The 21,872-nt window shown below is 28.7% G+C and overlaps 3 protein-coding genes across 5 annotated transcripts; all 3 read left to right on the top strand.

Annotated features, from left to right (window-relative positions):
* Nucleotides 1-3,203: 3,203 nt before the first annotated feature.
* On the top strand, nt 3,204-5,689 carry LOC113386099 (arp2/3 complex-activating protein rickA-like). Its single transcript, XM_026623905.1, has 7 exons — nt 3,204-3,248; nt 3,295-3,434; nt 3,972-4,093; nt 4,285-4,607; nt 4,922-5,132; nt 5,322-5,446; nt 5,565-5,689. The coding sequence occupies exons 1-6, from the start codon at nt 3,204-3,206 to the stop codon at nt 5,429-5,431; spliced, it is 951 nt and encodes a 316-aa protein (XP_026479690.1). The 3' UTR covers nt 5,432-5,446; nt 5,565-5,689.
* Nucleotides 5,690-8,548: 2,859 nt separating this feature from the next.
* Nucleotides 8,549-9,766, top strand: LOC113385397 (protein Dr1-like). 2 transcript variants are annotated; one of them, XM_026623243.1, is made up of 4 exons: nt 8,549-8,623; nt 8,718-8,823; nt 9,283-9,427; nt 9,491-9,766. In XM_026623243.1, exons 2-4 carry the CDS (start codon nt 8,728-8,730, stop codon nt 9,760-9,762), a joined length of 513 nt encoding a protein of 170 aa, XP_026479028.1. In that variant the 5' UTR covers nt 8,549-8,623; nt 8,718-8,727; the 3' UTR covers nt 9,763-9,766. The 2 variants fall into 2 exon arrangements, with proteins under 2 accessions (XP_026479028.1, XP_026479027.1); XM_026623242.1 differs by having other exon boundaries at nt 8,597-8,823.
* Nucleotides 9,767-13,441: 3,675 nt separating this feature from the next.
* Nucleotides 13,442-17,526, top strand: LOC113385393 (transformer-2 protein homolog alpha-like). Of its 2 annotated transcripts, none has more exons than XM_026623239.1 (9): nt 13,442-13,606; nt 13,857-13,996; nt 14,343-14,402; nt 14,696-14,852; nt 15,231-15,359; nt 15,709-15,884; nt 16,214-16,273; nt 16,606-16,727; nt 17,291-17,526. In XM_026623239.1, exons 1-9 carry the CDS (start codon nt 13,592-13,594, stop codon nt 17,311-17,313), a joined length of 882 nt encoding a protein of 293 aa, XP_026479024.1. In that variant the 5' UTR covers nt 13,442-13,591; the 3' UTR covers nt 17,314-17,526. The 2 variants fall into 2 exon arrangements, with proteins under 2 accessions (XP_026479024.1, XP_026479023.1); XM_026623238.1 differs by having other exon boundaries at nt 13,443-13,606; nt 14,696-14,864; nt 17,291-17,525.
* Nucleotides 17,527-21,872: the final 4,346 nt, after the last annotated feature.

Below are 21,872 nucleotides of genomic sequence, written 5' to 3'. Positions count from 1 at the left end.
ACTTTTCGGTAATTATTTTACTTTTTCTAATACTACTTAACTATAAATTGTCTTACAAACATAAGTAAATTATTTTTTTTTTCAGATATACCAAAAAATGCCAATGCCACCACCTCCTCCCCCTGTGGGGTTTTCACTGGGGGATGCTAGGAAAAATAATTTCAAATCCAACCCTCCAGCCGATGGTCGTGATTTACTACTGGATTCTATACGCAAAGGAGCCAAGCTCAAAAAAACAGTGACCGTTGATAAAAGTGCTCCAGTGTTGGTGATAATTTGATATACTCCTACTTATGTTTGGTCTTGTGCTCTATATCTGAGTAGACTACTGTGAACAAGCTTTGCAAATTTGTCTCTATTTTGTTTATATTTTATGTTCAATGTGTATTTTAAACAGAGCATTTATTATTTAAAATATTTTGTTGATTCATAGATAAACTTTCTATTATTTACAATTTTTACTTTTCTATTTGCTTTTCTAACCCCATTTCATTGTACTAAGTTCATAATGTCGTTAAATAAAGAGTATAGTGATAAAATTTACAAGTTTGGGTACAATATCCATATATATATATCCTTGTAATATATAAAAATACTAAATAAACTTACGGTTTTTCGCTATCCACAAGTAAATTATTGTTTATAAGTTGATATGTAATAAACAATATAACATTTTCAAAATACCCATTTTAGGTAAGGTTGTGAGTAGCACACCCATCCAGCACACCTGGTTGAATTACTAAAATACAGAATGCCAGTTCAACTAGCAACTCATCTGTTAGTCTAGGTGCAAATGGCCAGCCATTGGCAGGTATTTTTGCTAATGGTATACCAAAGTTGAAGCCCGTGGGAAGTCGAAATAAAGGTATGAAAATTTAGCAATATATAGGTGGGTAAAAAGTATGCATAATTGCATGGTATGTTGTATATATATTTTTTGAGTCCTTCCAATATACATGAATCATACATCTATTACTCAAGTAATATCAATTATATTTTTATAGAATATATTAGTTATTTTGGTGAGTGTTTATTTTAACTTCTCTAATTTTAATCATTCAAGATATCCTTTATAAAACGTCGAAGTATATAGTAATGAGAAGTTTCATGAACTTCCTGATACGTGTAATTAGATACTCTGTTTAGTTGTTCGAAAATAGAGTTTTTGTTTTCACTAAATTTCTTTAATGTGTTTTCGAATACATATCCTACTTCTATATCCGTAATTTTATTAACTATGGTAAATAAATACGTTTGTATGTTCTAGGCTTAGTCCATTATTCCAAACTAAAATGAATTTCTATAAATCAACTACTTTTAATAGGCCTCTAATTTTTAGGATGTCATTTAGATTATGAACTTTATCACCATGTTAAATTAAAATCACAACAAAGAAAAAATAACGTTTAGTTATAAGAAACGGTCCGACCCGGTTTTTAAATTCTCAAAATCGTTTTGGAAGTTTCGCAAAAATGTGGATGAAAACTTTTGCACTTTTCTGCTAAGTCTAAAGAAACGGTTTGGCCGATCGTCTCGCAAAACTAATCATGCGAGTCCTTATCGAATTATATCGAATGGTTTTAAATGTTTGAAATTGTTTTGAGAAAACGCCATAACTTTTTTTTAATTTTGGTCTCAAGTGATTCATTCTGAAACGTGAAATTGGATTTTTTTGTGAAAGTTAAAAAAATTAAAAAAATGGAGAAAAAAGGTATATTTTAAATAAAGTAAAATTTCGCTAATTGGGCAATTTGATAGACCCTCACCCAGCGATCCAAGCGCTGGACAATTGTTGAAAATCAGCTGTAATTTTTCTGCTATATATATATATATATATATATATATATATATATACTATATTAAATAGATAAGTCCTGGATTTTTTCAATATATTGATTGTTTCTTTTCCGAACAGTAAATCCAATAATAAAAAACAATTTTTTTTTTTTTAAAAAAGATGTTTAATAACGACGTTTCGGAACTAGGTACGTTCCATCATCAGGTTTATTCTGTAATAATTTATATATCCATATCACTAATATTTTTTGTTAAAAACACTCAATTTTTTTGAGGATATTTGTAGATGTTACGACCTCACAAGACTAAAACAACAGTGTGATGGAACGTACTTAGTTCCGAAACGTCGTTATTAAACATCTATAAAAAAAAAAAACAAATTGTTTTTTATTGGATCTACTGTTCGGAAAAGAAACAATCAATATATATATATATATATATATATATATATATATATTTATTTTATTAATTTCTCATATATGCTCAATTAAATTGTTATAGAATTCTTATCGTTTGTTGTAGAATTCAATAGCACAATCACAAATAGTTTCACATAAATAATATCAATATTATCACAGAGAAATTTAATCTTATACTAGTATATAATAAATATATGCTTACTACATTTGTTTGTCTCAGCTTTTAGTAATCTCAGAACTATTCATAATGGCAGAGCTTGAATGAGAATGCTAAAATCAAATAAACGATCGCATGATTATGCCTAATAATATTTTGTAATTATTATTTTAAGTTATTTAATTTAAATATTTAAAGCTCGTCTTCTTTTTGGTTGTACGTCGCGTATATTCAGTTTCACACAGAAAGTCAATCGCTTAAGTCATAATAAAATCGGTAATAATCATATTTTAATTCTATTTCTTAATAATATTCTGGTTAGTTTTCATGTTTATGCTTGTGTATAAATCTATATTGCATTTATCGATCTTATTTGTTTTTGTAGTTTCGATGCAGAACAAAGAGACGGATCAAAGCTGCAAGCCAGCAGTAATGGAAAAACTAGCCCATCATTAGGTGCCAAAGCTGTGAATAATAATTCTTCACTTCACACAAAAACAAAGTCAAATGTTGAAGGCTTTGTTAAAGCACCAAATACCGAAGTAAAGCGTGGCCCGCCTCCGCAACCTCCTGTACAAAAAACGCAAATGCCACTCGTGAGTTTGTGAAAATTAATGTTTGTATTTAATGAACTTTATTATTTTGGTTATAATATCAATTGAAATTTATAACAGAGTGCTTCGGATTCAACTATTGCTGGATTTTCTCCAACAAACCTTCGAATGCAGGATCCATGGCAAACTTGTCATCAAATTGAACTATAATAGTTCAACACTAATGAAAAATACAAAAACCAATTCTGTGACGAATTTGAGTCAAATAACGCTCATATGCCGAATCAGTCTACATTGTTTGCTAATAAATCTAATTTACATGCAAGTTTAAGTTCATTGAATCACAATACTAAGTTATCTACCGCAGATGGTAGCGCAAGCTTACAAAGCTTGTCGAATCAAAAACTACTATAAATCACGGAAACCAAATCTTGCACCTAAACCTCCATCTTTAAACACGACTGGTAAACCTAGTGTTATGAGGGCACACAGCATGAAGTCTCCCAGGTACAACTATTTTTTTTAAACTTATTATTTACGAGTTTTATTAGACACATAAAAATTGAAAATTAAAACGCATTTTTAAATAAATTTTGTTGCTATAATTTTAATGCTCTTTCGTAATTTAGAGCCCTGATATGCTACAATCATTTATTACCGTATTCCTACACCTGTGCATGAGATTGTTTTTTTTGTATCTACTTTATTTCTTCTTTTGTATATTTTATTTTTTGCTTTGTTCTGCGCATTAATACTTTATCATTGATTTTTTTATTTTCAATACAAAAACACACGTTACTTTTACATGGTAACTGTACATATACATATAGATAATATATAATATATATATATATATATATGTATATGTGTGTACATATAAGTATGTAGATGTGGTCTAATGGCATCTAATTAACAAACGTCGTAACTATTTCAAGCATGCAAGAATATGCTGATATACAAATACATATGTACAATATGTGTCAATTTCTAACAAATTAACCAATGGTAATTGTATATATTTTTTTTTCATTGTCTCATAAATAGAACTCCGCCAGTGACGCCTCCGGGATTGACACCTTTTGGAACCCTGCGTGGTTTGCCCGCAGGATTTCATCAGTCTCAGGACTCAATCAAAATGAAACCAGCGCCACCAATTCCGCAATCAGGTAAGTCGGCAACCATGATTATTAGTTAATGTTTGTATCTGCGTTTTCTTTTTGCCCATTTATCGCTAAACGTTCTATAAAATCGTTTTTTTACGTTAAAATTAAAATTAAATTATATTACTTAAAATCGTCCAGATTTTTAACGTTAATAATTTAAACTACGATGTTTTGAAATTCAATGTAAATTATAGGCCGTCCAAGCGTACCTCCACCAATAAGGCCCCCAGCAAATCGGCCGCCGCCACCACCAAATCGTTCGACAAGTAGTAACGTCGCAAATAACGGCAATAACAATAACAATCAACAACAGCAGATTAAGCCCGCTCTACCGAGCAAACAGTCAGTTGCGGTTCAACAAAATGTGCAAAATTCGAGCCCTGGCAAGCCAATGATCAATTTAACCTCGGGAGTAAATAATACGCCAATGGGCGTTCCACCGCCACCACCTCCGCATCGCACGCAACCTGCGCCCCAACCTCCAGCAGCTGCAGTAGCTTCGAGAACCATTACTACGGTGAGATAATATAAAACATAGTCTTACAGAAATAAAATAAATATTTTTTAAATTCGAGAAGTAATGTAAGAAACTTATTCAAAATTTGTCCAAAATTTATATTTTGGAACAATTATATGAAGATGTCCAAGTCAAATTTATCTATCCGACAAATGAAATAATGTATTAATATCAACAACTGTGTAATAACACTTTCATATTGGATTTATTTTTTATCTATGCTAGTAATCTAAAATGAATATATACTGAACAACTTATCTACCGAATCTATTATATTATAATGCTTGAAAACTATAAATTTCTATTTTAATCAGAACAATGCTGCTCCAGTACCACCAGTTCGCAATAGTTCAATGAGAAACTGCAATGGTAGTAACGGAAATATGTCTGCTGTTATATTGGATCTAGAAACTCGTTTTTCAGACATGTTCCATACTGTAAAAGATTTTCCTTTGCCCATTCAGTTTTGTGAACTTCGCAAGACATATAATAGTAAGAACCATATTAAACAACAAATAAATTCAGGTTGGTATGAATAATAAAACCATTTCTACTCTATATTAGACGAAAACGTTAAAACATAAATTTGCACAGAAAATCTATTTTTAAATTAAAATTGTTTTTCTATATTTACAAATTAATATTCTTTATTTTGAAAAAAAAAACAAGAAATACATCATACATATATACATATATGTTAATTTTCTTTTATAGTGTGCAAACAACAGTCATTCTCCAAAGCTCAAGCACCATTACCACCGATGCAAACTCCCACGATTCAACTGGGCAGAAAATTGTATACAGATGATAGTACTGATTGCTGATCACTTTATCTTCATGTAAGTGTTAAATATTTTAGCATTTTTTAATAACTTATTTTAAAATTGTGTATTGAAAACATATCTTCACTTGTATAAATATTTATTCATTATTTCATTGAACTTTTTATCTAATTAGGAAATTTGATGAAACATTTGAAGAAATTTGAGGTTGTGTAAGTTTCTTAACAATATTCATACTAATTTGAATATAATGTTTCTCTGAAATAAATATCCATGTTGCTTTTATTAGGTAGAAAGAAGTCAATATTATATAATATTGTATGATAAGAGATAAAATTATATCAGAAAAAATATTAGATAGAAATTATTAATTAAAAAAAAAATATCACAAGATTTAAATACAATGGACTTACTGTTCATAAACAGGAAATCAAAAATTTCTTTAACATTTTAGCATGTAACAAATGTATTAGTCCTTTATCATATTAGGTAGGCTATACTATGAAATATATAAATATTAAATGATAATTTGAATATTTTAATATTTTTAATATGTACATATTGTACATATTAGTTGAGTATTTTATAAACTAAAGTTTATCGCATGCAGTTTAAAACAAATTCTGTTTTCTCAGTCATTTGATTTTAATTTCCGACTATAGAACTGAGTATTCCAGCGAGTTCTATTTTGGTATATCATTAGTGATACAATATATATCAGGGATATGATCAATATTGAATTGGCCATCAGATATATGAGCCAAGTTATAGATATACAAAATTGTATTAAATATTTGCTAAATTAATTTTCTATATATTTTAGTTATCCATATATGTAATTAATTATTACATATAGGGAATAGTTATTAACAAAAATCTGCAACAATAGAATATGTATTATTTAAAACATTAAAATTAGTCTTTATAACAGAACCTATGTTGAACATATTATTTTAAAATATAATTATTTTATTGGGAGCGCATTGTAAAGTTAACACAATACTTAATAATGATCAACAAACAATAATGATAAGATAAATCCACAATTATTTATTTATCACATCTCTGGTATAGATATCAAATATTACAAATTACACATGGATCGTTCTTATTGTTTTACATTTAATTAAAGGTTATTTTGGAAATGTTTTATAAATCCAGGAGTCATGTCTGTAAAGTTTAATAGAAAATTATTAGACAAATTGTAAAATATAGGAACTAAGTACTTAAATATACTATATATATTATGAATAAAATGGTATGTAATATCATAAAGATGATCATTTATGTAATGGGCATTAAAAATCATAATATTTTATAAAAGTTTGTTGATTGATATATTTCACTGAAGTAATTATCTCAGAATGAATTTGTATATGTATATATATATATACAGTGTATTTTGTACATACATATATTTATTTTATATATAAAAGGATATGATCATATTTAATTGGAACTAGTGGTTCCATGGTTAACATGTATAGTTGAATGTAATAATTTGTCAAGATTCAAATAGGAATGAAAGAGAGATTTAATCATAAATATAACTTGCATGCAAAGAGAATATCAGTACCATTTTTCTTTCTGATAATCTAATAAAGAATTAAAAAATACATTTGCAACCTATTTCAGTCTGCATTCAGAGAATAGAAGCATAATTATTCTAACTTTTTTTTTCTCAAAAAAATGTAAGCATCAAACTATTGATCCAAACAGGACTGATTGCAAAATGTTTAAATTAGATAAATACAAGAATGAATAATGACCAAAATTAGATTGAAAAATCTAATTTTAAAACTATGCAATGTATAATTATTATTTACATTTCATATGTATATTTATAGTTATATGAACATTAATTGTGAAGATCAGCTTGTATAAAAATGAACATAAAAAAAATAATTGCAAAACCTAAATTTAGTCTAATATTTTCCATATATTTTGTAAAGATATATCCAATTCGGTAGTTTAGTTTATAGTAATTTGGTAATGATAATACTATTGGGAGTTTAATTTTGATGTAACAAATATTTCTAATAATTAGTCAAGCTGGCTGTGGATTTGTGGTGATGAGTGAATATGGATTTATTAGATTGTATGTCAAGTATAGAATTTCTCTGCACTTAATAACAAGTTTTAATCTAAATTTTATCTGTTATTTTCAATAATTAATTACTCATAGCATTATTAGCTTGTGATTAATCTTAATTTAGCCATGAATCATATATTTTTGTATACACTTTCTTTGAAATTAAAATATTTACTTTTAGATTAATAAATATATATATATATATATATATATATAATATATATATATATTATATATATATATATATATATATATATATATATATAATCATTAATGCTTCAATCTGCATTAATCTGCATTATTTATACTAAATTATACATTTGTAATAATTTGTGCCAAAATATAATAAAATATGGGACATCAGCGGACTAAAATGTTACTTATGTTTTATATTAATTTTAGTAGGGTGTTATAAAATTGATCTAGTATAATAGGCCATATAGATATAAAAACTCCGTACTTCGGTAATCAGAAGGTGTGATATTTATAGATACTGAAGATATATCCTCTGTCTATGTGTGTTTAATTCATCAGCGAGAATATTTTCTTAACATCTGTGAATAATGATGGTTTCTTATCTATGACTGATAAGTTTATATTAAAAGAAGTAAGTAGCTGTTTAGTAAATATTTAAGTTAAACCACTTGTTTACTTATCTATGAGTTAAACATTATTGACTTCATTTCCAAGAATTTTTGTAGCTCTCATCCAAACACTTCTAAACACAAATTCCAAAGTTTTATTACTCTAAAACTTTGTTTAATAAATTACTCTACAAAGATATTATTGATTGATTACATGTGATTTATATATAAATTTATTGATGTTGTTTATATTTTGCTTTGATTTATTATATTGCACATATTTTAGCCAAATAATATAATAAAATATTATTATTTATATTATCCTTAGATTATTATAGTGTTATTATAAATCACAAAAGCATTGCAATGCGAAATTTAAATTAAAAAAATAAACAATGATCATTAACAATTAAATTTGAATGCAATTTAAGCGCGCCTCGTGTTCGCATGTTTCGCTAGCTCTTTTAACGCAAAAGTCTAGAATGTGAATGATCTAAGGTTCATCTATGGTCTAATGTTCTGAATGAAGATTTGTGTATTTGACATCTGTGACAGTTGGTTGGTAAAATAAAATTTTAATTTCAAGACAACAGTGGTATAATATTGCATGTGCTTACCAATATACGTATATACTTTAATTAATTTCATTTAGAGATAATTCAATGGATAATCCTAGTGATGATTTATGTCCAGCGCCAAACGAAGATGATGAATTGACATTGCCTAGAGCAAGTATAAATAAAATGATAAAAGAGCTGGTAAGGATCTTAAGTCGTGTTATAAAATTCAATCGTAACAGTCTTTGAACATATTCAAAAGTTTTATTCTAAATAAAACACTTTAAGTATGTATGCAATATTCCAAAACAGTTGCAGTATATGAACTAGAAAATTAAAAAAAGTTTACCTACATGATTATTTTCGTTGTGTGAAACAGGATTGATGCATTTACAATGTTTTTCAAATATTGTGTGCAGTTAATAATATGTTTTGCGTAATAAAACCTATTTAAATATATAATACAGCTACAAATTATAAAATTTAACGATATATCAAATCGTTCGATATCACCCGATGATTCCATACAAATTATTGTCGTATCATAATCCATCATTTGTAATAATTGTAGTTTGTTGATTGTTATTTATAGATATTTTTAATTGCACATTTTTTAGACTTTTCCTGAAAACTTTCTTATTGTTTACATACTTTTTCCAGGTGCCTTGTGTAAGAGTTGCAACCGAAAGTCGTGAGCTAATATTGAACTGTTGCACAGAGTTTATTCATCTAATTAGTTCTGAAGCAAATGATGTGTGTAATCAGCATAATAAGAAAACTATTAGTGCAGAACATGTACTTCTGGGTAATGCATTTATTGTTGTTTTTATGAATGATGTAATGTTATATTATGAATTACTTTTTACAGCTCTAGATAGACTAGGTTTTAGTGATTACAAATTGGAAGCAGAAGCTGTATTGAAAGATTGTAAAGCAGTAGCAGCAAAAAGGCGCAGGCAGAGCACTAGACTTGAAAATTTAGGAATTCCAGAAGAAGAACTACTTCGCCAACAACAGGAACTTTTTGCGAGGGCAAGAGAAGAACAAGCTTTAGCTGATCAAGTGCAATGGCAAACATTACAACAAGCCACAGCACAGCAAACTATGGCATCACAAGATGAAGATAGTGATGATTATTAATCTATTAAGCAACCTAGAGGTAGAAATTTCTCTTTAAAATTTATAATACAATAAGCATAAATTAAGTGCGCAATAAAGCAGTAAAAAATCGTCTTGTTTTGGCCAAATATTTTTAACTCATCACTAAATTTCTTAACAAGACATACCAAACCAATCAGATTTTTTACAATCCATTTCTCATGATTTACTTCTTCAAATTTATTAATATGAAAAAATGCCTAAAATAATACTTATTTATTTTAAAAATGCTTACATTCAAGTATTGCCATCTTTATTATGTTGACCCTACCAATTAATGAAAATAATTATTTGTGATAATATTTATTTCAAACTGAAATAAAACAATCAAATATATTTAATTATATTTTACATATAAAATAAAACCAAACAATTATAATCTATAAATGGAATGTGTATATTATACAAAATGTCAATTTTGACTAGAAAACAAACCCTAAAACCTATGATTACCTATATACTCCGCAATAATAATTACAAATTAGATTAACTTTACTTCCTTATGTGTACAAAATTGACACAAATTTTATGCATAATTTCTCTTTAAGTTTATATTAGTGTAAATCAAGGATTCTAAATAAAAATATAATATTGTACATTCAGCTTTTAATGCAGTAGTGTATATATATATATATATATATATATATATATATATATATATATATAATTCAATCAAAGTTTTGTATGGAGATAGCATGGAAAAATTTTCAAAAATCTAAAAAAGGTTTTTTAGATGTAATTTAGCGAATAAATGAATGAATAAAACTCATTTATTTGTTGCTAAGTTATACTAAACACATTTTTTTTAAATTTTCAAAATTTTTTTCATGCTCTTTCCATACAAACTTTGATTGAATTGCGCTCTATCTAAACGTTAATATTAAGAGCTAAAACTTTCAGAGAATTGTTTTTTATCAATTTGGAACCATTTGAGCCCCTGGGAGCAAGGAAATTCGAAAATGACCATTTTAAGGACCACCCTAATATATATATATATATATATATATATTATATATATTGAAATAGTTTTATACTCACCCTGTAATGTATATATATATATATTATATATATATATATATATATATATATATATGTATATAATTTTGATGTTGAGATATATGAGTAAGTTCTTGTGGGGCGATACATCAAAAAATAAAAAGCACAGATTTATAAATTAATCTTTAATTCCAAACGTTTCTACATTCAATTTAAAGTCACCATCAGTGGATATTAACGTTGGTAGGTTACATCTAAGATGTGTACACAACACTAGAAATTAGCATCTAACTTGTCCACACTATAAATTTTTATCATTTTTTGTAAGATGTAAAAAGAAAAATGATAGTTTTATTTGAACAAAAATGTGAGTAACATTAAGTAATTTCTGCCACGACTTGTGAAATGTGCAAGCTCCGAGGCTTTAGACTAAAGCCCTAACCTACCAATGTTAATATCCACTGATGATGACATTAAATTGAATGTAGAAATGTTTGGAATTAAAGATTAATTTATAAATCTTTGCTTTTTATTTTTTGACGTATCGCCCCACAAGAACTTACTCATATATATATATAAATATATATATATATATATAGTAGCAAACTTTGTAAGAAAAAGGTCTTTATTATAGTAGCAAACAATTTTAGTCTTGATTTGGCCCATCTTCAGTGCACACAAAATAATATAACAAGATTTTTTTTAATAATTACATATTATATTTAAAAAAAGTAAAGACCTTTTTCTTTACTAAATTTGTTTAATTATTGGCTATATATATATATATATATATATATATATATATATATATATGTTGTATAATTCTGAATTTGATGTTGACATATGTATTAACAAAGTCTAGAAATCAGGCATAAATCAATAAAAAACATGAATTTCTTTCAAAAATGTATTTTACATCTATATGTTTCGGCTATAATCCTAGCCTTCACTCAGTGGAAAAGTTAGTCTAGTTTAACACCAAGATTAACTAATTTTTTGACTGAATGAAGGCTAGGATTATAGCCGAAACATATAGATGTAAAATACATTTTTGAAAGAAAGATATTCATGTTTTTTATAGATTGTATGCCTGATTACTAGACTCTGTTAATATATATATATATATATATATATATATATAATTGACTATATGTATAAAAGAAATAATAAAGATTTGTTAAAATTTTGTTAATGGACCATAAATAAATCAACCAGACCACATATAAAAATATGTTTTCTGCCAATGTGGTAAGTACTGCAATATTGGAACTACAACGGAATTTGCAAAAGGAATTTTGTTACCTATTCCATTTAATACTGAAATGACTGCATCTTTTGTATATCGATCATAACATGGAGATCTCATCAAATACATAAATAACATTAAACATCTTCTCGAAAGTTCAATTCTTTGTTGCTTTGTCAATACTACTTTAGTTTCAGAAGTCGTGGCTTTGGAAAAGAGACGTAAGCTGGAAATATCAAATCCCAGGGATATAAGCCACATTTTCCAAGACTCTGTTCCGAAAGTACGCATAGCAACCAAATGTGCCAATGGCTTTATAATATACAAAGTCTCAGCAGTAGTCAGCGATCCTTTGTTAACCCTGCAATTTCTTTTTTCAGTGCTTTGTGGTGGATTCCATGTTCGGAGCTCTTTTGGAGGTGCTGTGTCAACTTTCCTTAAAATTCGTCCTGATCTTTTCAGAGTAAATGATAAAGTTGGCTCCGATATTACTTGTTCTGTTGTTTCTATTTCTTTGCGACGTTGTAATGGGGGTACAGGAGGAGATTGAATTATTTCTTCATCATAATAATATAATAAAATAAGTCTGCCTAGACATTTATAAATTTGTAATAAGGCAATAACAATCCATTTTGCTTTGTCTCCTAAATAACGTTTAACTGATAATTCAATAAATACTTCACAATATTCAACAGTTGTCAACAATAGTTTCAACTTTGTAACTTCATCAGGTCTGTAATTAATCTTTCTTGATTTATATATTATACGGTCGTTGAACAATACTAAGAGATTAGATAGAGAATATATCAATTCTGTTACTACATTTGAAGTGTTCATTCTTCCCGCAATAAAATAAGAGAGCCATTTTACTATAGTTTCAGCATCATTTACCAAATGCGGATGAGTACTAACCCATTTTTCATAAGATGTGTATAATTCGTACAACGTAATATGCAGAGGCATCATATAAAATTTGTTTATACTGAATTAAATATTTTGTTATTTCATTAACTCATTGTACATTTATAAATGAGTCTAAAGGTCTATTCTATGGGAAGGTACGGCCACAGGTAAGAGAGATATATACGGTTAGATACGCCATAGAGCAAATACTTTAACTAACAGCTGCCTTAGCGCACTTATTTAAAATGACTAAATAAAAAATAAAATTGAAAAAAATCATTTACCATAATATATTATTGAAAAGTAAACGCCAAATTATTATATTGTCTAGAAGTAAACGCTAAAATTAGCCGACTTTTAGATATAAACATGGTATCTATTCTTTTATCTATGGAATCTATGATAGATTCGATTGAAGCGCCAGTGTTGAAAGCGGATACTTTTTGTAACTACAAAATAGGCGTCAAGAGGTCCCACTCTTTATCTTTTTGACCTGTGTTAATAAATCCGGCATCTATCTAGAAATCGCTATAGTGTGCGTTGCAAACAGGATTGCAGTTTTAATTGTAAATGATCGAGTATAATTTGTTGTATGCAGTGAATATTGTGGTTTTATTCTGACGTTAAAAACTTTAAAACAAAATAGTTACTAATCTGTACATAACAATGAGCGACCACGAGGTGAGTAAATACCATTTTAATTGCAACATAGTGCTATTCTTCAAATCATAAATTGTTAATTTTAGATAATTTGTTACATGTATAAAATATTACAATGTATGAAATATTGTTTTACTCATTTCATATAATCGCGCGGAATTATCTTGTTTTTTTTTTTAGTAGGAGACGACGCCATTATCATATTCGTTTGTTTTGTCAATACGATTCGATTCATTCTTAATTTTGTTGAATTTTTTGAATCAATTCACAGAGAAGCCTCACGCGTGAGCGCAGTACGGATATGAAAATAGATCATGGCACATCACCTTCTCGTAGGCGTATGATGGGAGAATCCCGTAGTCGTTCACCTTCTGCTCCTGCCATGAAATCTATGAAAAAGAGCTATTCAAGGTTTGTTTTAATTTCATAATCAATATATCATCTGTTATCATTTTGTCTGATGGCACACTAAATGACTTATAATCTAACCAGTGCTTGCCAATTATATTACCTAGAGGCTTGATTAAAGTCATTCTTAATAAAATCAAGCATATCATTAATTTGCTTTTGTTGTATCACTTGTAGTTACAGATGAAATAATGCTATAATGTTATTTTTTAACAATTTCTTACTAAATTTGTAAAATACATTTCGTTTGTTGTGATCAAGATTTGCATATTGCTTTTGTTATGTTTCAATAGTAGATTAATTTTTAGAAACTTAAATTTTTACTTAAAAATAACATTTTTTGTTACAGGAGTCCAAGTCCAGAAAGGCAGCGTAAGAACTCATATCGTGAACGTGAACCCAATGAAAGGTATTACTAATTGTTATATTTTTTTCTGAAATATTTGAGATAGCAATTTTTAAATAGCACTGCTATTATTATATATATCAGGGGAAGGAATTGTAGTAATTCTGTGTCGGAATGCAAAATGTATTTTAATAGTAGTGATCTCACTTATTAATTAGATTAGAACTGATGTTTCAAATTTTAAAATGACATAGTTACTTGATGCTTATGAAATTAGCATTTCATATTATCAAATGTTTCAGTGGCAAACTTTAAAAATTTAATACTTTTAGTACTAATTAATATTGTTTTGTTAGTAGGCGCAGATATAGAAGTCACAGTAGATCCAGATCACCTCGCCGTTATAGAAATAGATATTCACATTCAAGATCCCGATCTTATTCTCCCAGGGGAAAGGGTTATGACCGGAGAAGGTCTCATTCCAGGAGTCCAATGTCACAAAGACGCCGACATGTAGGCAGTAGAGTGAGTTTTTTTCAGAAAATTGATTTGTATTTGATTCTTTGAATCTGATCCAAAGCAATTTTTTATCGGAGATAGATGTTTTTTTTTATTTTATTTTTATTTTGTTTCTTGTCTATCTCCCTTTCCCATAATTTATTCAATTTAATTTATATAAATTAGCACTTCATGCTGGCAATTCATTTCAATATATATGTCATTTTACATTGGGTTTTATTTTGAAACCTGTAATAGACTTAGCTATTTATGAATGTCAGCAGAACTAGCACTAATTAAAAATTATGTTGTAAATGATAAAGTAACATTAGCCCTATAGTTAAATTAATATTAATTACTTGAGAATAGAGTAATTTAATTTTTCCTCTGCAGGAAAATCCAACACAATCTAGGTGCCTTGGAGTTTTTGGATTGAGTGTGTATACTAGTGAAAGTCAAATAAATCATATTTTTTCTAAATATGGACCAGTGGAAAGAACAGTTGTAGTCATAGATGCACAGGTATAAAAGCTTTTTTTAGAAAATTAATATTTAGTTAAAATTTTAAGGATAGCGAATTTTGTCAGTTATATATAATTTAAAAAATTGTGAAAACTAAATTTTAAATAAAATTTCATCTGACTTGTACTGCAAGTAATAATCCAAATAATACATTTCCCTATTCATTGTAACTAAATTTAGTTCAGAACACTTGAAAATTTTGAATTTTTTTTAAGAATTTTCTATAAGTATATGATCAAAAGTATATGATTATGTAAAAAGAAAGATGCATCAATAAAATGTGCATTATTATTTGAGGGGTGACTGTGACTATTCACATTTATTTACGTTTTATATATTTTTATTTTAGACTGGGCGCTCAAGGGGCTTCTGTTTTGTATATTTTGAAAATGAAGAGGATGCCAAAGTTGCCAAAGAACAGTGCTCAGGAATGGAGTTAGATGGTAAAAGAATTCGGGTTGACTATTCTATAACGAAAAGAGCACATACCCCTACACCTGGAATATATATGGGAAAGCCAACATAGTAAGTCATTCATTCGTAAAATTTTTTTACAAATGCTCTGTATAATCGTAATTAATGTGATTCTGATACATTTATGACAAAATGTAAGGCAACTATAGCTTTTGCATTACATGTAAATTATCAGTACAGTAAATTTTTGATGAGTTTTAGAATGGTATCAGTTTCATCTGATTATTATTAAAGGCCTCGTCAAACAAATATTTTTAAATTAACTATACATTAGTGTGTGTATATATTTACATACATATAATCATAAGTACATATGAGTGCATGATTATACGATATGTATTTGTGAAATTTGTAACTTAAGTTTGCACTAATTTTTTCAGTGTGTCGGATAGAGGTGGATGGGGCAATAGTCGAGGAAGAGCAAGAGATCGTGATAGAGAGTGAGTAATAGTTTTTAACTGATTTTTTTTTTTTAAATATTGTAAATTATTCACATGCATAATTCACATTTACATAATGTATTGGCTAATCTTTACATTCGTTTGGTTTTAAATTGTTAAAATCTTAGTAATTTTAGCATATTTTAAAGCTATAGATCTAATAACCAAATCATTACACAAATTAAATTCTGCTTTGTGTTGCATAGTAAAGAACTATGAAAAATTATTAGTAACTACCAATACACAAATTAAAAAAGCATCTTGCAACTACTTTTTCGTTTGTTTTGCATTTAATTGTAAAAATTTATGACATTGTCTGCTTAAATTTTTAGTGATTATTATGGAGGTGGACATCGCGGTGGATGGGGTAATAGCTATAGAGACCGACGCAGTCCTTCTCCACATTATAGAAGACGAAGAAGTGGACGTTCACGATCACGTTCCTACTCCCCTCGTAAGTAGTAGTTTCAAAGGTGGCCATAAATTACATGGCATCATTCAATATATTTATTTTTGAATAATTTAATCTTATTAAATGTCGTGTCTTCATACATAAACATTTTATTGTGGTTGATGATAGATTTTTTTTAGGTCTTACGTATTAAAGATATAGTATTCAAATTATTATAACAACATTATTTGCAGGTCGTTATTAAAAACTAAAGCAGACACAGGATTATTGCTTGGAGATCTTGCAGCGATATTTTAATAAAATGTTTGTCCTTTATTTATCTTGTCATTTTATTTTAACTACTTCACACATTAAGGACTCGCATTATTTTCTTAACCATTGTTTATTCTTTATGTATCATTATTCTTTGTATTTTATGTTATAGAATTTGATTTGTAACTTTTATATGTATTGAAATTGTACAAGTATTACTTACAACGGCCAAGAGATATATTTCATTTATTAGATATGATATGGGGATTACTAGACTTTTATTGGTTAACACTAGATGTGATTTATTGCATTTAAAAAGCCATATTTTAATGAAATTTTTCTTTTTGGAAAAGGTTTTCATGCCGAGTATGGATGAAACTGAAAATTTTATCAAATGTTGCAAGTTTCAAATCAAGCAAAGAATATGATCTCAAAATGTTATCACTCATGCGTGAAGTAACAAGTTTTTGTAGAAGAATGAAATCTCTTAGGGCCTCAAGCTCATATCGAATCCCACGGAATATGAAGAAAGAAACTTGATAAGATGACTGACTATTTAAAAGAATATTGAAGTTGAAGAATTGTCTGAAATTCCAATTCCTGACTTCTTGCTTGATCATATTCTTTACTAATTTTAACATGAATTATGGCCTTTTTTGACATTCATTTATTGATGACACTTTTTATTACCATGTGAAATGGCAAATACTTTACATTTGTTTATTATAAGCTTAATAGAAAGTAAAACTTTCATTTACTTCACAATTTTGTTGGAAATTCTCAATATTATTGTAGGCTATTAATTTTCTGATACCGTATTTGTAGCTCATACATAAATAAATCAAAAGTAATAATACGTAATTTATTATTTCTTTCCTGTCCACCAAATGAGTGAGAATGGAAGTTTGGTGATTGCTTATATGTATGAGTTCCATGTTTCAATTCGTTTTCAGATCTAATGCTGTCAAATCTGACTTAATATTTAGAGTTGAAAACAGCCAATCGACTTATTATTACCTCAGCAAAAGTTTCTGGTGAAAAGTTCTGTGCGAGAGTGAATTTTTGACACTGGAAATCGGAAATGTGTGTCGGTTTGCTTTAAGATCGTAATCCAGTGAGACAAGCAATGAAGTTTTAAAATTAATTTTAACAAAAATGGATATAAACCATAGGATTGTTTTATTATAAATTCTTACAAATAGTTAAAACAAATACCATATATTGCACCACATCTTTACACAATCATAAATCGAGGCTATCAATAATTTACGAATATTTAAAACTATAAACTGAGATGATAAGTTAGAACTACATTATCAGCTACTACTTCAATATTGCATTATTATCTGCTACATCTATGTGTAGACTACTAATCTCATTTATATTTTTAAATGTTCAAATAACCTGGATTTATAATTGTGCAGTGTATTTGTGTTACTAATTATTATTCATATTTATCTGTAAGCTCTATATGTTTTATATCTAATTTCTCATATTGATTTTAAAACTTTCTAGTTTGTTCCACTGAATGACGGCCTCGACTTAAGACAAAACGTATTGATATATAAAGCCTGGCGGAATATCGTTACGGTACTTCCTTTTTGGGCCGGAACTAGTTCCGGCAAAAAAAAAAAGTTCTTTTATTTTTTTTTATAATCTTTGGCGAAATGCGACCGTACGTAATCACTGGCGAAATGCCTGAATAGGCATAGTTTACCGCCGTAGGACTAATGGATCTGCGGCCAATGCTAATATTTTTTTATAAGTTTGTTGTGATCTAAAATTTCCATATGTGGGTGAAGAAAAATGGTGATAAACGAACAGATTTTTATCTGAAATGTGCACTGCTGGGAAATTTCCATCTTTTCAATGTATTATTATAAACATAGGATTGAATCGAACCCAAACCGGAACCAATCTGCTTGTTTTTACGAACCGGAACTCGAATCGAACCGAACTGAAACTAGTGGGGCGCATGGCATCGTGCCTTAAGGCAAATTGCTGGAACTTTCCGTACCAACATTTTTTTTTAAAAGATTAACATTTTTGAAAATAATTTACTTTGAAAAAATTAGATTTTTGATTTTTGAATTTGATTTTGATTTTTTTTTTTTAAAAAATTAGAAGATTGAAAAAAGATGTTCAAAGCAATCGTACTGCTTTAACTGCATAGAGACGAAATATAGAAGCGCGCAGGCCCCGCGTCGCCGTCTAACGGATAAACATTGGTACGGAACCCATATGAACCCATACGGAATGTAAACAAAATTTATACTTATTGTTAAATCTCTATAAAATATCTGATAATTTGATGTGCATATGTCTAATGATCATTTTTGACCGCAATATGGCATCTTTTTTCACTTTTTTTTACTAGATCTCCGAAACCGCTCGACCTGCCTTCATAAAAATTTGATCAAAATGTTTTTTTTTAATTTACTAATATCGGACGCTCCGTTCTCTTAAAAAGTGAGTTACCGTTTGTGTCACTTTTTGCCCCGTATCTTCGAAACGGCTAGACCTACCTATGCTTTTTTTATTTAATTTATTCTGCAATCTGTTTTACATGTTCATTAACATTAAGCAGAGATTGCTAACAATAATTATCATATAATATAAACAAGGTAGTAGCAACACCCAGCGGCGTGTCTACTAGGTATATATAACACATGTTAATAAAAAAATAATAATAATAAAATAAAAAAGAAAAGAAAGACAAAAAAAAAAACAAAACGATAAGAAAAAACAAACAATCAAATAAAACATAAAACTAGCTGTAAGTGGAATTCTGTCTTGAGGCAATTATGGCATCGTGCCTTAAGGCAATTTGCTGGAACTTCCCCTACCGTAACGAAATGATCGAGGAATACTGAATGTTTTCAAATAGATTATTATAAATATTGTAACATTGTCTAATATTTATAAGAATTATATAAACTGAATTGCAGAGTTGAAATTATTTGTAAAGTATATTAGAACTATAGTCAGAAATAAAAATAAAATCTGAAATATTTTCGATATACAAAAAACTAAAAAAAAAAAAAAAAAAATTGGAACAAAATTTCTTTCCAAAATCAATTATTTTGTTAAGACAAGCAGAAAGTTCTTTGAATCATTTAAATCGGAAGCTTAGTTCTCTCAAAAACTGCCATTTTTTACATATTTAGCTCCGTATCTTCAAAATGGCTGGGCCTGCCTTTGCCAAAAACTAATAAACACTTCCCCAATCATTACTAATTGAATGTTTTTAGATCATTCAAATCGGATACTCCGTTCTCTCAAAATTCGATTTCTATTTTCTGCACTCTTTGCTCCGTTCCGAAACGGCTGGACCTGCCTTTGCCAAAAACTAATCAGCTCTTTTCCCTATCAATAGGAATCGAATGTTTTTTGAACCATTCAAATCGGTTGATCCGTGCGCCCTGAAACGCGACTGAAAATTTGTATCCATACATACATACATACACACACACATCAATTTTTTCTGAGGTATGCCAAAACGTTCAGAAACCTTCAAAACGTCGAGAAATATAAAAATTTTCAATTCCGATTTTCGGCCCATTACAATAACTTACCCTACGGGAAGTTAAAAAGAAATAAAACATAAAAAAGAAAGACCTACTTAAGCTAAAAACTAATCAGCTCGTCTCCTTATCAACAGCAATCGAATGTTTTTTGAATAAATGAAATCGGTTGAACCGTGTTCCCGATATTGTCTACGAAACCATTTTTATGCCAAAATGTTCAGAAACCTCTAAAACGTAAAGAAATATAAAAATAAAGCTTAATTCATAGTTGATTCAATTGTGTGTTTGTACATAGTTGTAGGAGAATAGCGAACCTACCCCTGTGCATCTGCAATTACGCAATTGCGCTTGATGTAGACGTAGCGGTTACGAGATGATACGCTCGAGCGAGCCCGGCAAATAATCGCTTGTCTGCCTTTATGCCATTATCTGTATTCACACAGATTATGCGCAGTGTATATACCATTCAAAGGGGGGCAATTTGGACGATTGTGTAAAGTGCCACTTGACAAACAAACTCTGATTAGACGTAATTTGCGTCAAATCAACGATACGCCGGCGATATGGCGATATTCAGAGCATAATCATAAGGCTTTTGTAAGGCATGAGCATCGTCTTTTAATCTACCTAAAGCTTTTAAGATGATTTCAAAAGATGAATACTCCACGAATTTAGATAAGTTATTTAATTGATACATTTATATTCAATCTTTGGTTCATATAAAGGGATTCATATTATAATAGGTTGTCAAATATCTCCCTTCCGCCTTTTTGTATTAAACCAAGAGCAAAAAAGCGGAAGGGAGATATTTGACAACCTAATATATTCTATTTTTGATTATTATTTTCTTATGCTAAAGGATTATTGTTAATATTTCGTTTTATGACCTTTATTCAATAACTAGTCAAAATTGAACAAAATGAATCTAGGTTTTTCATTATGCTCTGACCATAGTCGTGATTGGTTTAATTGATGAACAAGAAAACCAACGTGATTATCAATATTAACTTCCCGTAGGGCAAGTTATAGTAATCGCAAAAAAATCGAAAATGAAAATTTTTATATATCTTTACGTTTCAAAGGTTTCTGAACATTTTGGCATACCTTAAAAAAATGGATGTATGTGTGTGAGAATAATTCAAAAAACATTCGATTCGTATTGATAGAGTTCGGAGAGAGATACGTTCGGAGACGTGCTGATTAGTTTTTAGCGAAGGCAGGTCTAGCAGTTCCGAAGATATGGGGCAAAAAGTGCCAAAAGCGGTAACTCAGTTTTTAAGAGAACGGAGCGTCCGATTTGGATTATTCAGAAAACATTATACTTGTATCAACAAGATGAAGAACTGATCAAATTTTCATGAAGGCAGGTCTAGCGATTTCGGAGATCTAGTAAAAAAAGTAAAAAAAA

The sequence above is a fragment of the Ctenocephalides felis genome, unplaced genomic scaffold, assembly GCF_003426905.1.
Source record: "Ctenocephalides felis isolate EL2017-DRISC unplaced genomic scaffold, ASM342690v1 CF-g0.4_SCAFFOLD_03571, whole genome shotgun sequence".
Classification (NCBI taxonomy): domain Eukaryota; kingdom Metazoa; phylum Arthropoda; class Insecta; order Siphonaptera; family Pulicidae; genus Ctenocephalides; species Ctenocephalides felis.
The sequence above is the reverse complement of the archived record's forward strand: the minus strand, read 5'-3'. Positions and strand labels throughout refer to the sequence as shown.

Coding starts and splice junctions, on each gene's coding strand:
- LOC113386099 (XM_026623905.1), top strand. CDS start 3,204: ATGCCGAATCAGTCTACATTGTTTGCTAATAAATCTAATTTACAT. Junction 3,435..3,971: donor CACAGCATGAAGTCTCCCAG/GTACAACTATTT, acceptor TCTCATAAATAG/AACTCCGCCAGTGACGCCTC. Junction 5,133..5,321: donor TAAACAACAAATAAATTCAG/GTTGGTATGAAT, acceptor TTTCTTTTATAG/TGTGCAAACAACAGTCATTC.
- LOC113385397 (XM_026623243.1), top strand. CDS start 8,728: ATGGATAATCCTAGTGATGATTTATGTCCAGCGCCAAACGAAGATGAT. Junction 8,824..9,282: donor ATAAAATGATAAAAGAGCTG/GTAAGGATCTTA, acceptor TACTTTTTCCAG/GTGCCTTGTGTAAGAGTTGC. Junction 9,428..9,490: donor TGCAGAACATGTACTTCTGG/GTAATGCATTTA, acceptor TACTTTTTACAG/CTCTAGATAGACTAGGTTTT.
- LOC113385393 (XM_026623238.1), top strand. Junction 14,403..14,695: donor GAACGTGAACCCAATGAAAG/GTATTACTAATT, acceptor TTGTTTTGTTAG/TAGGCGCAGATATAGAAGTC. Junction 16,728..17,290: donor ATCACGTTCCTACTCCCCTC/GTAAGTAGTAGT, acceptor TTTTTGGAAAAG/GTTTTCATGCCGAGTATGGA.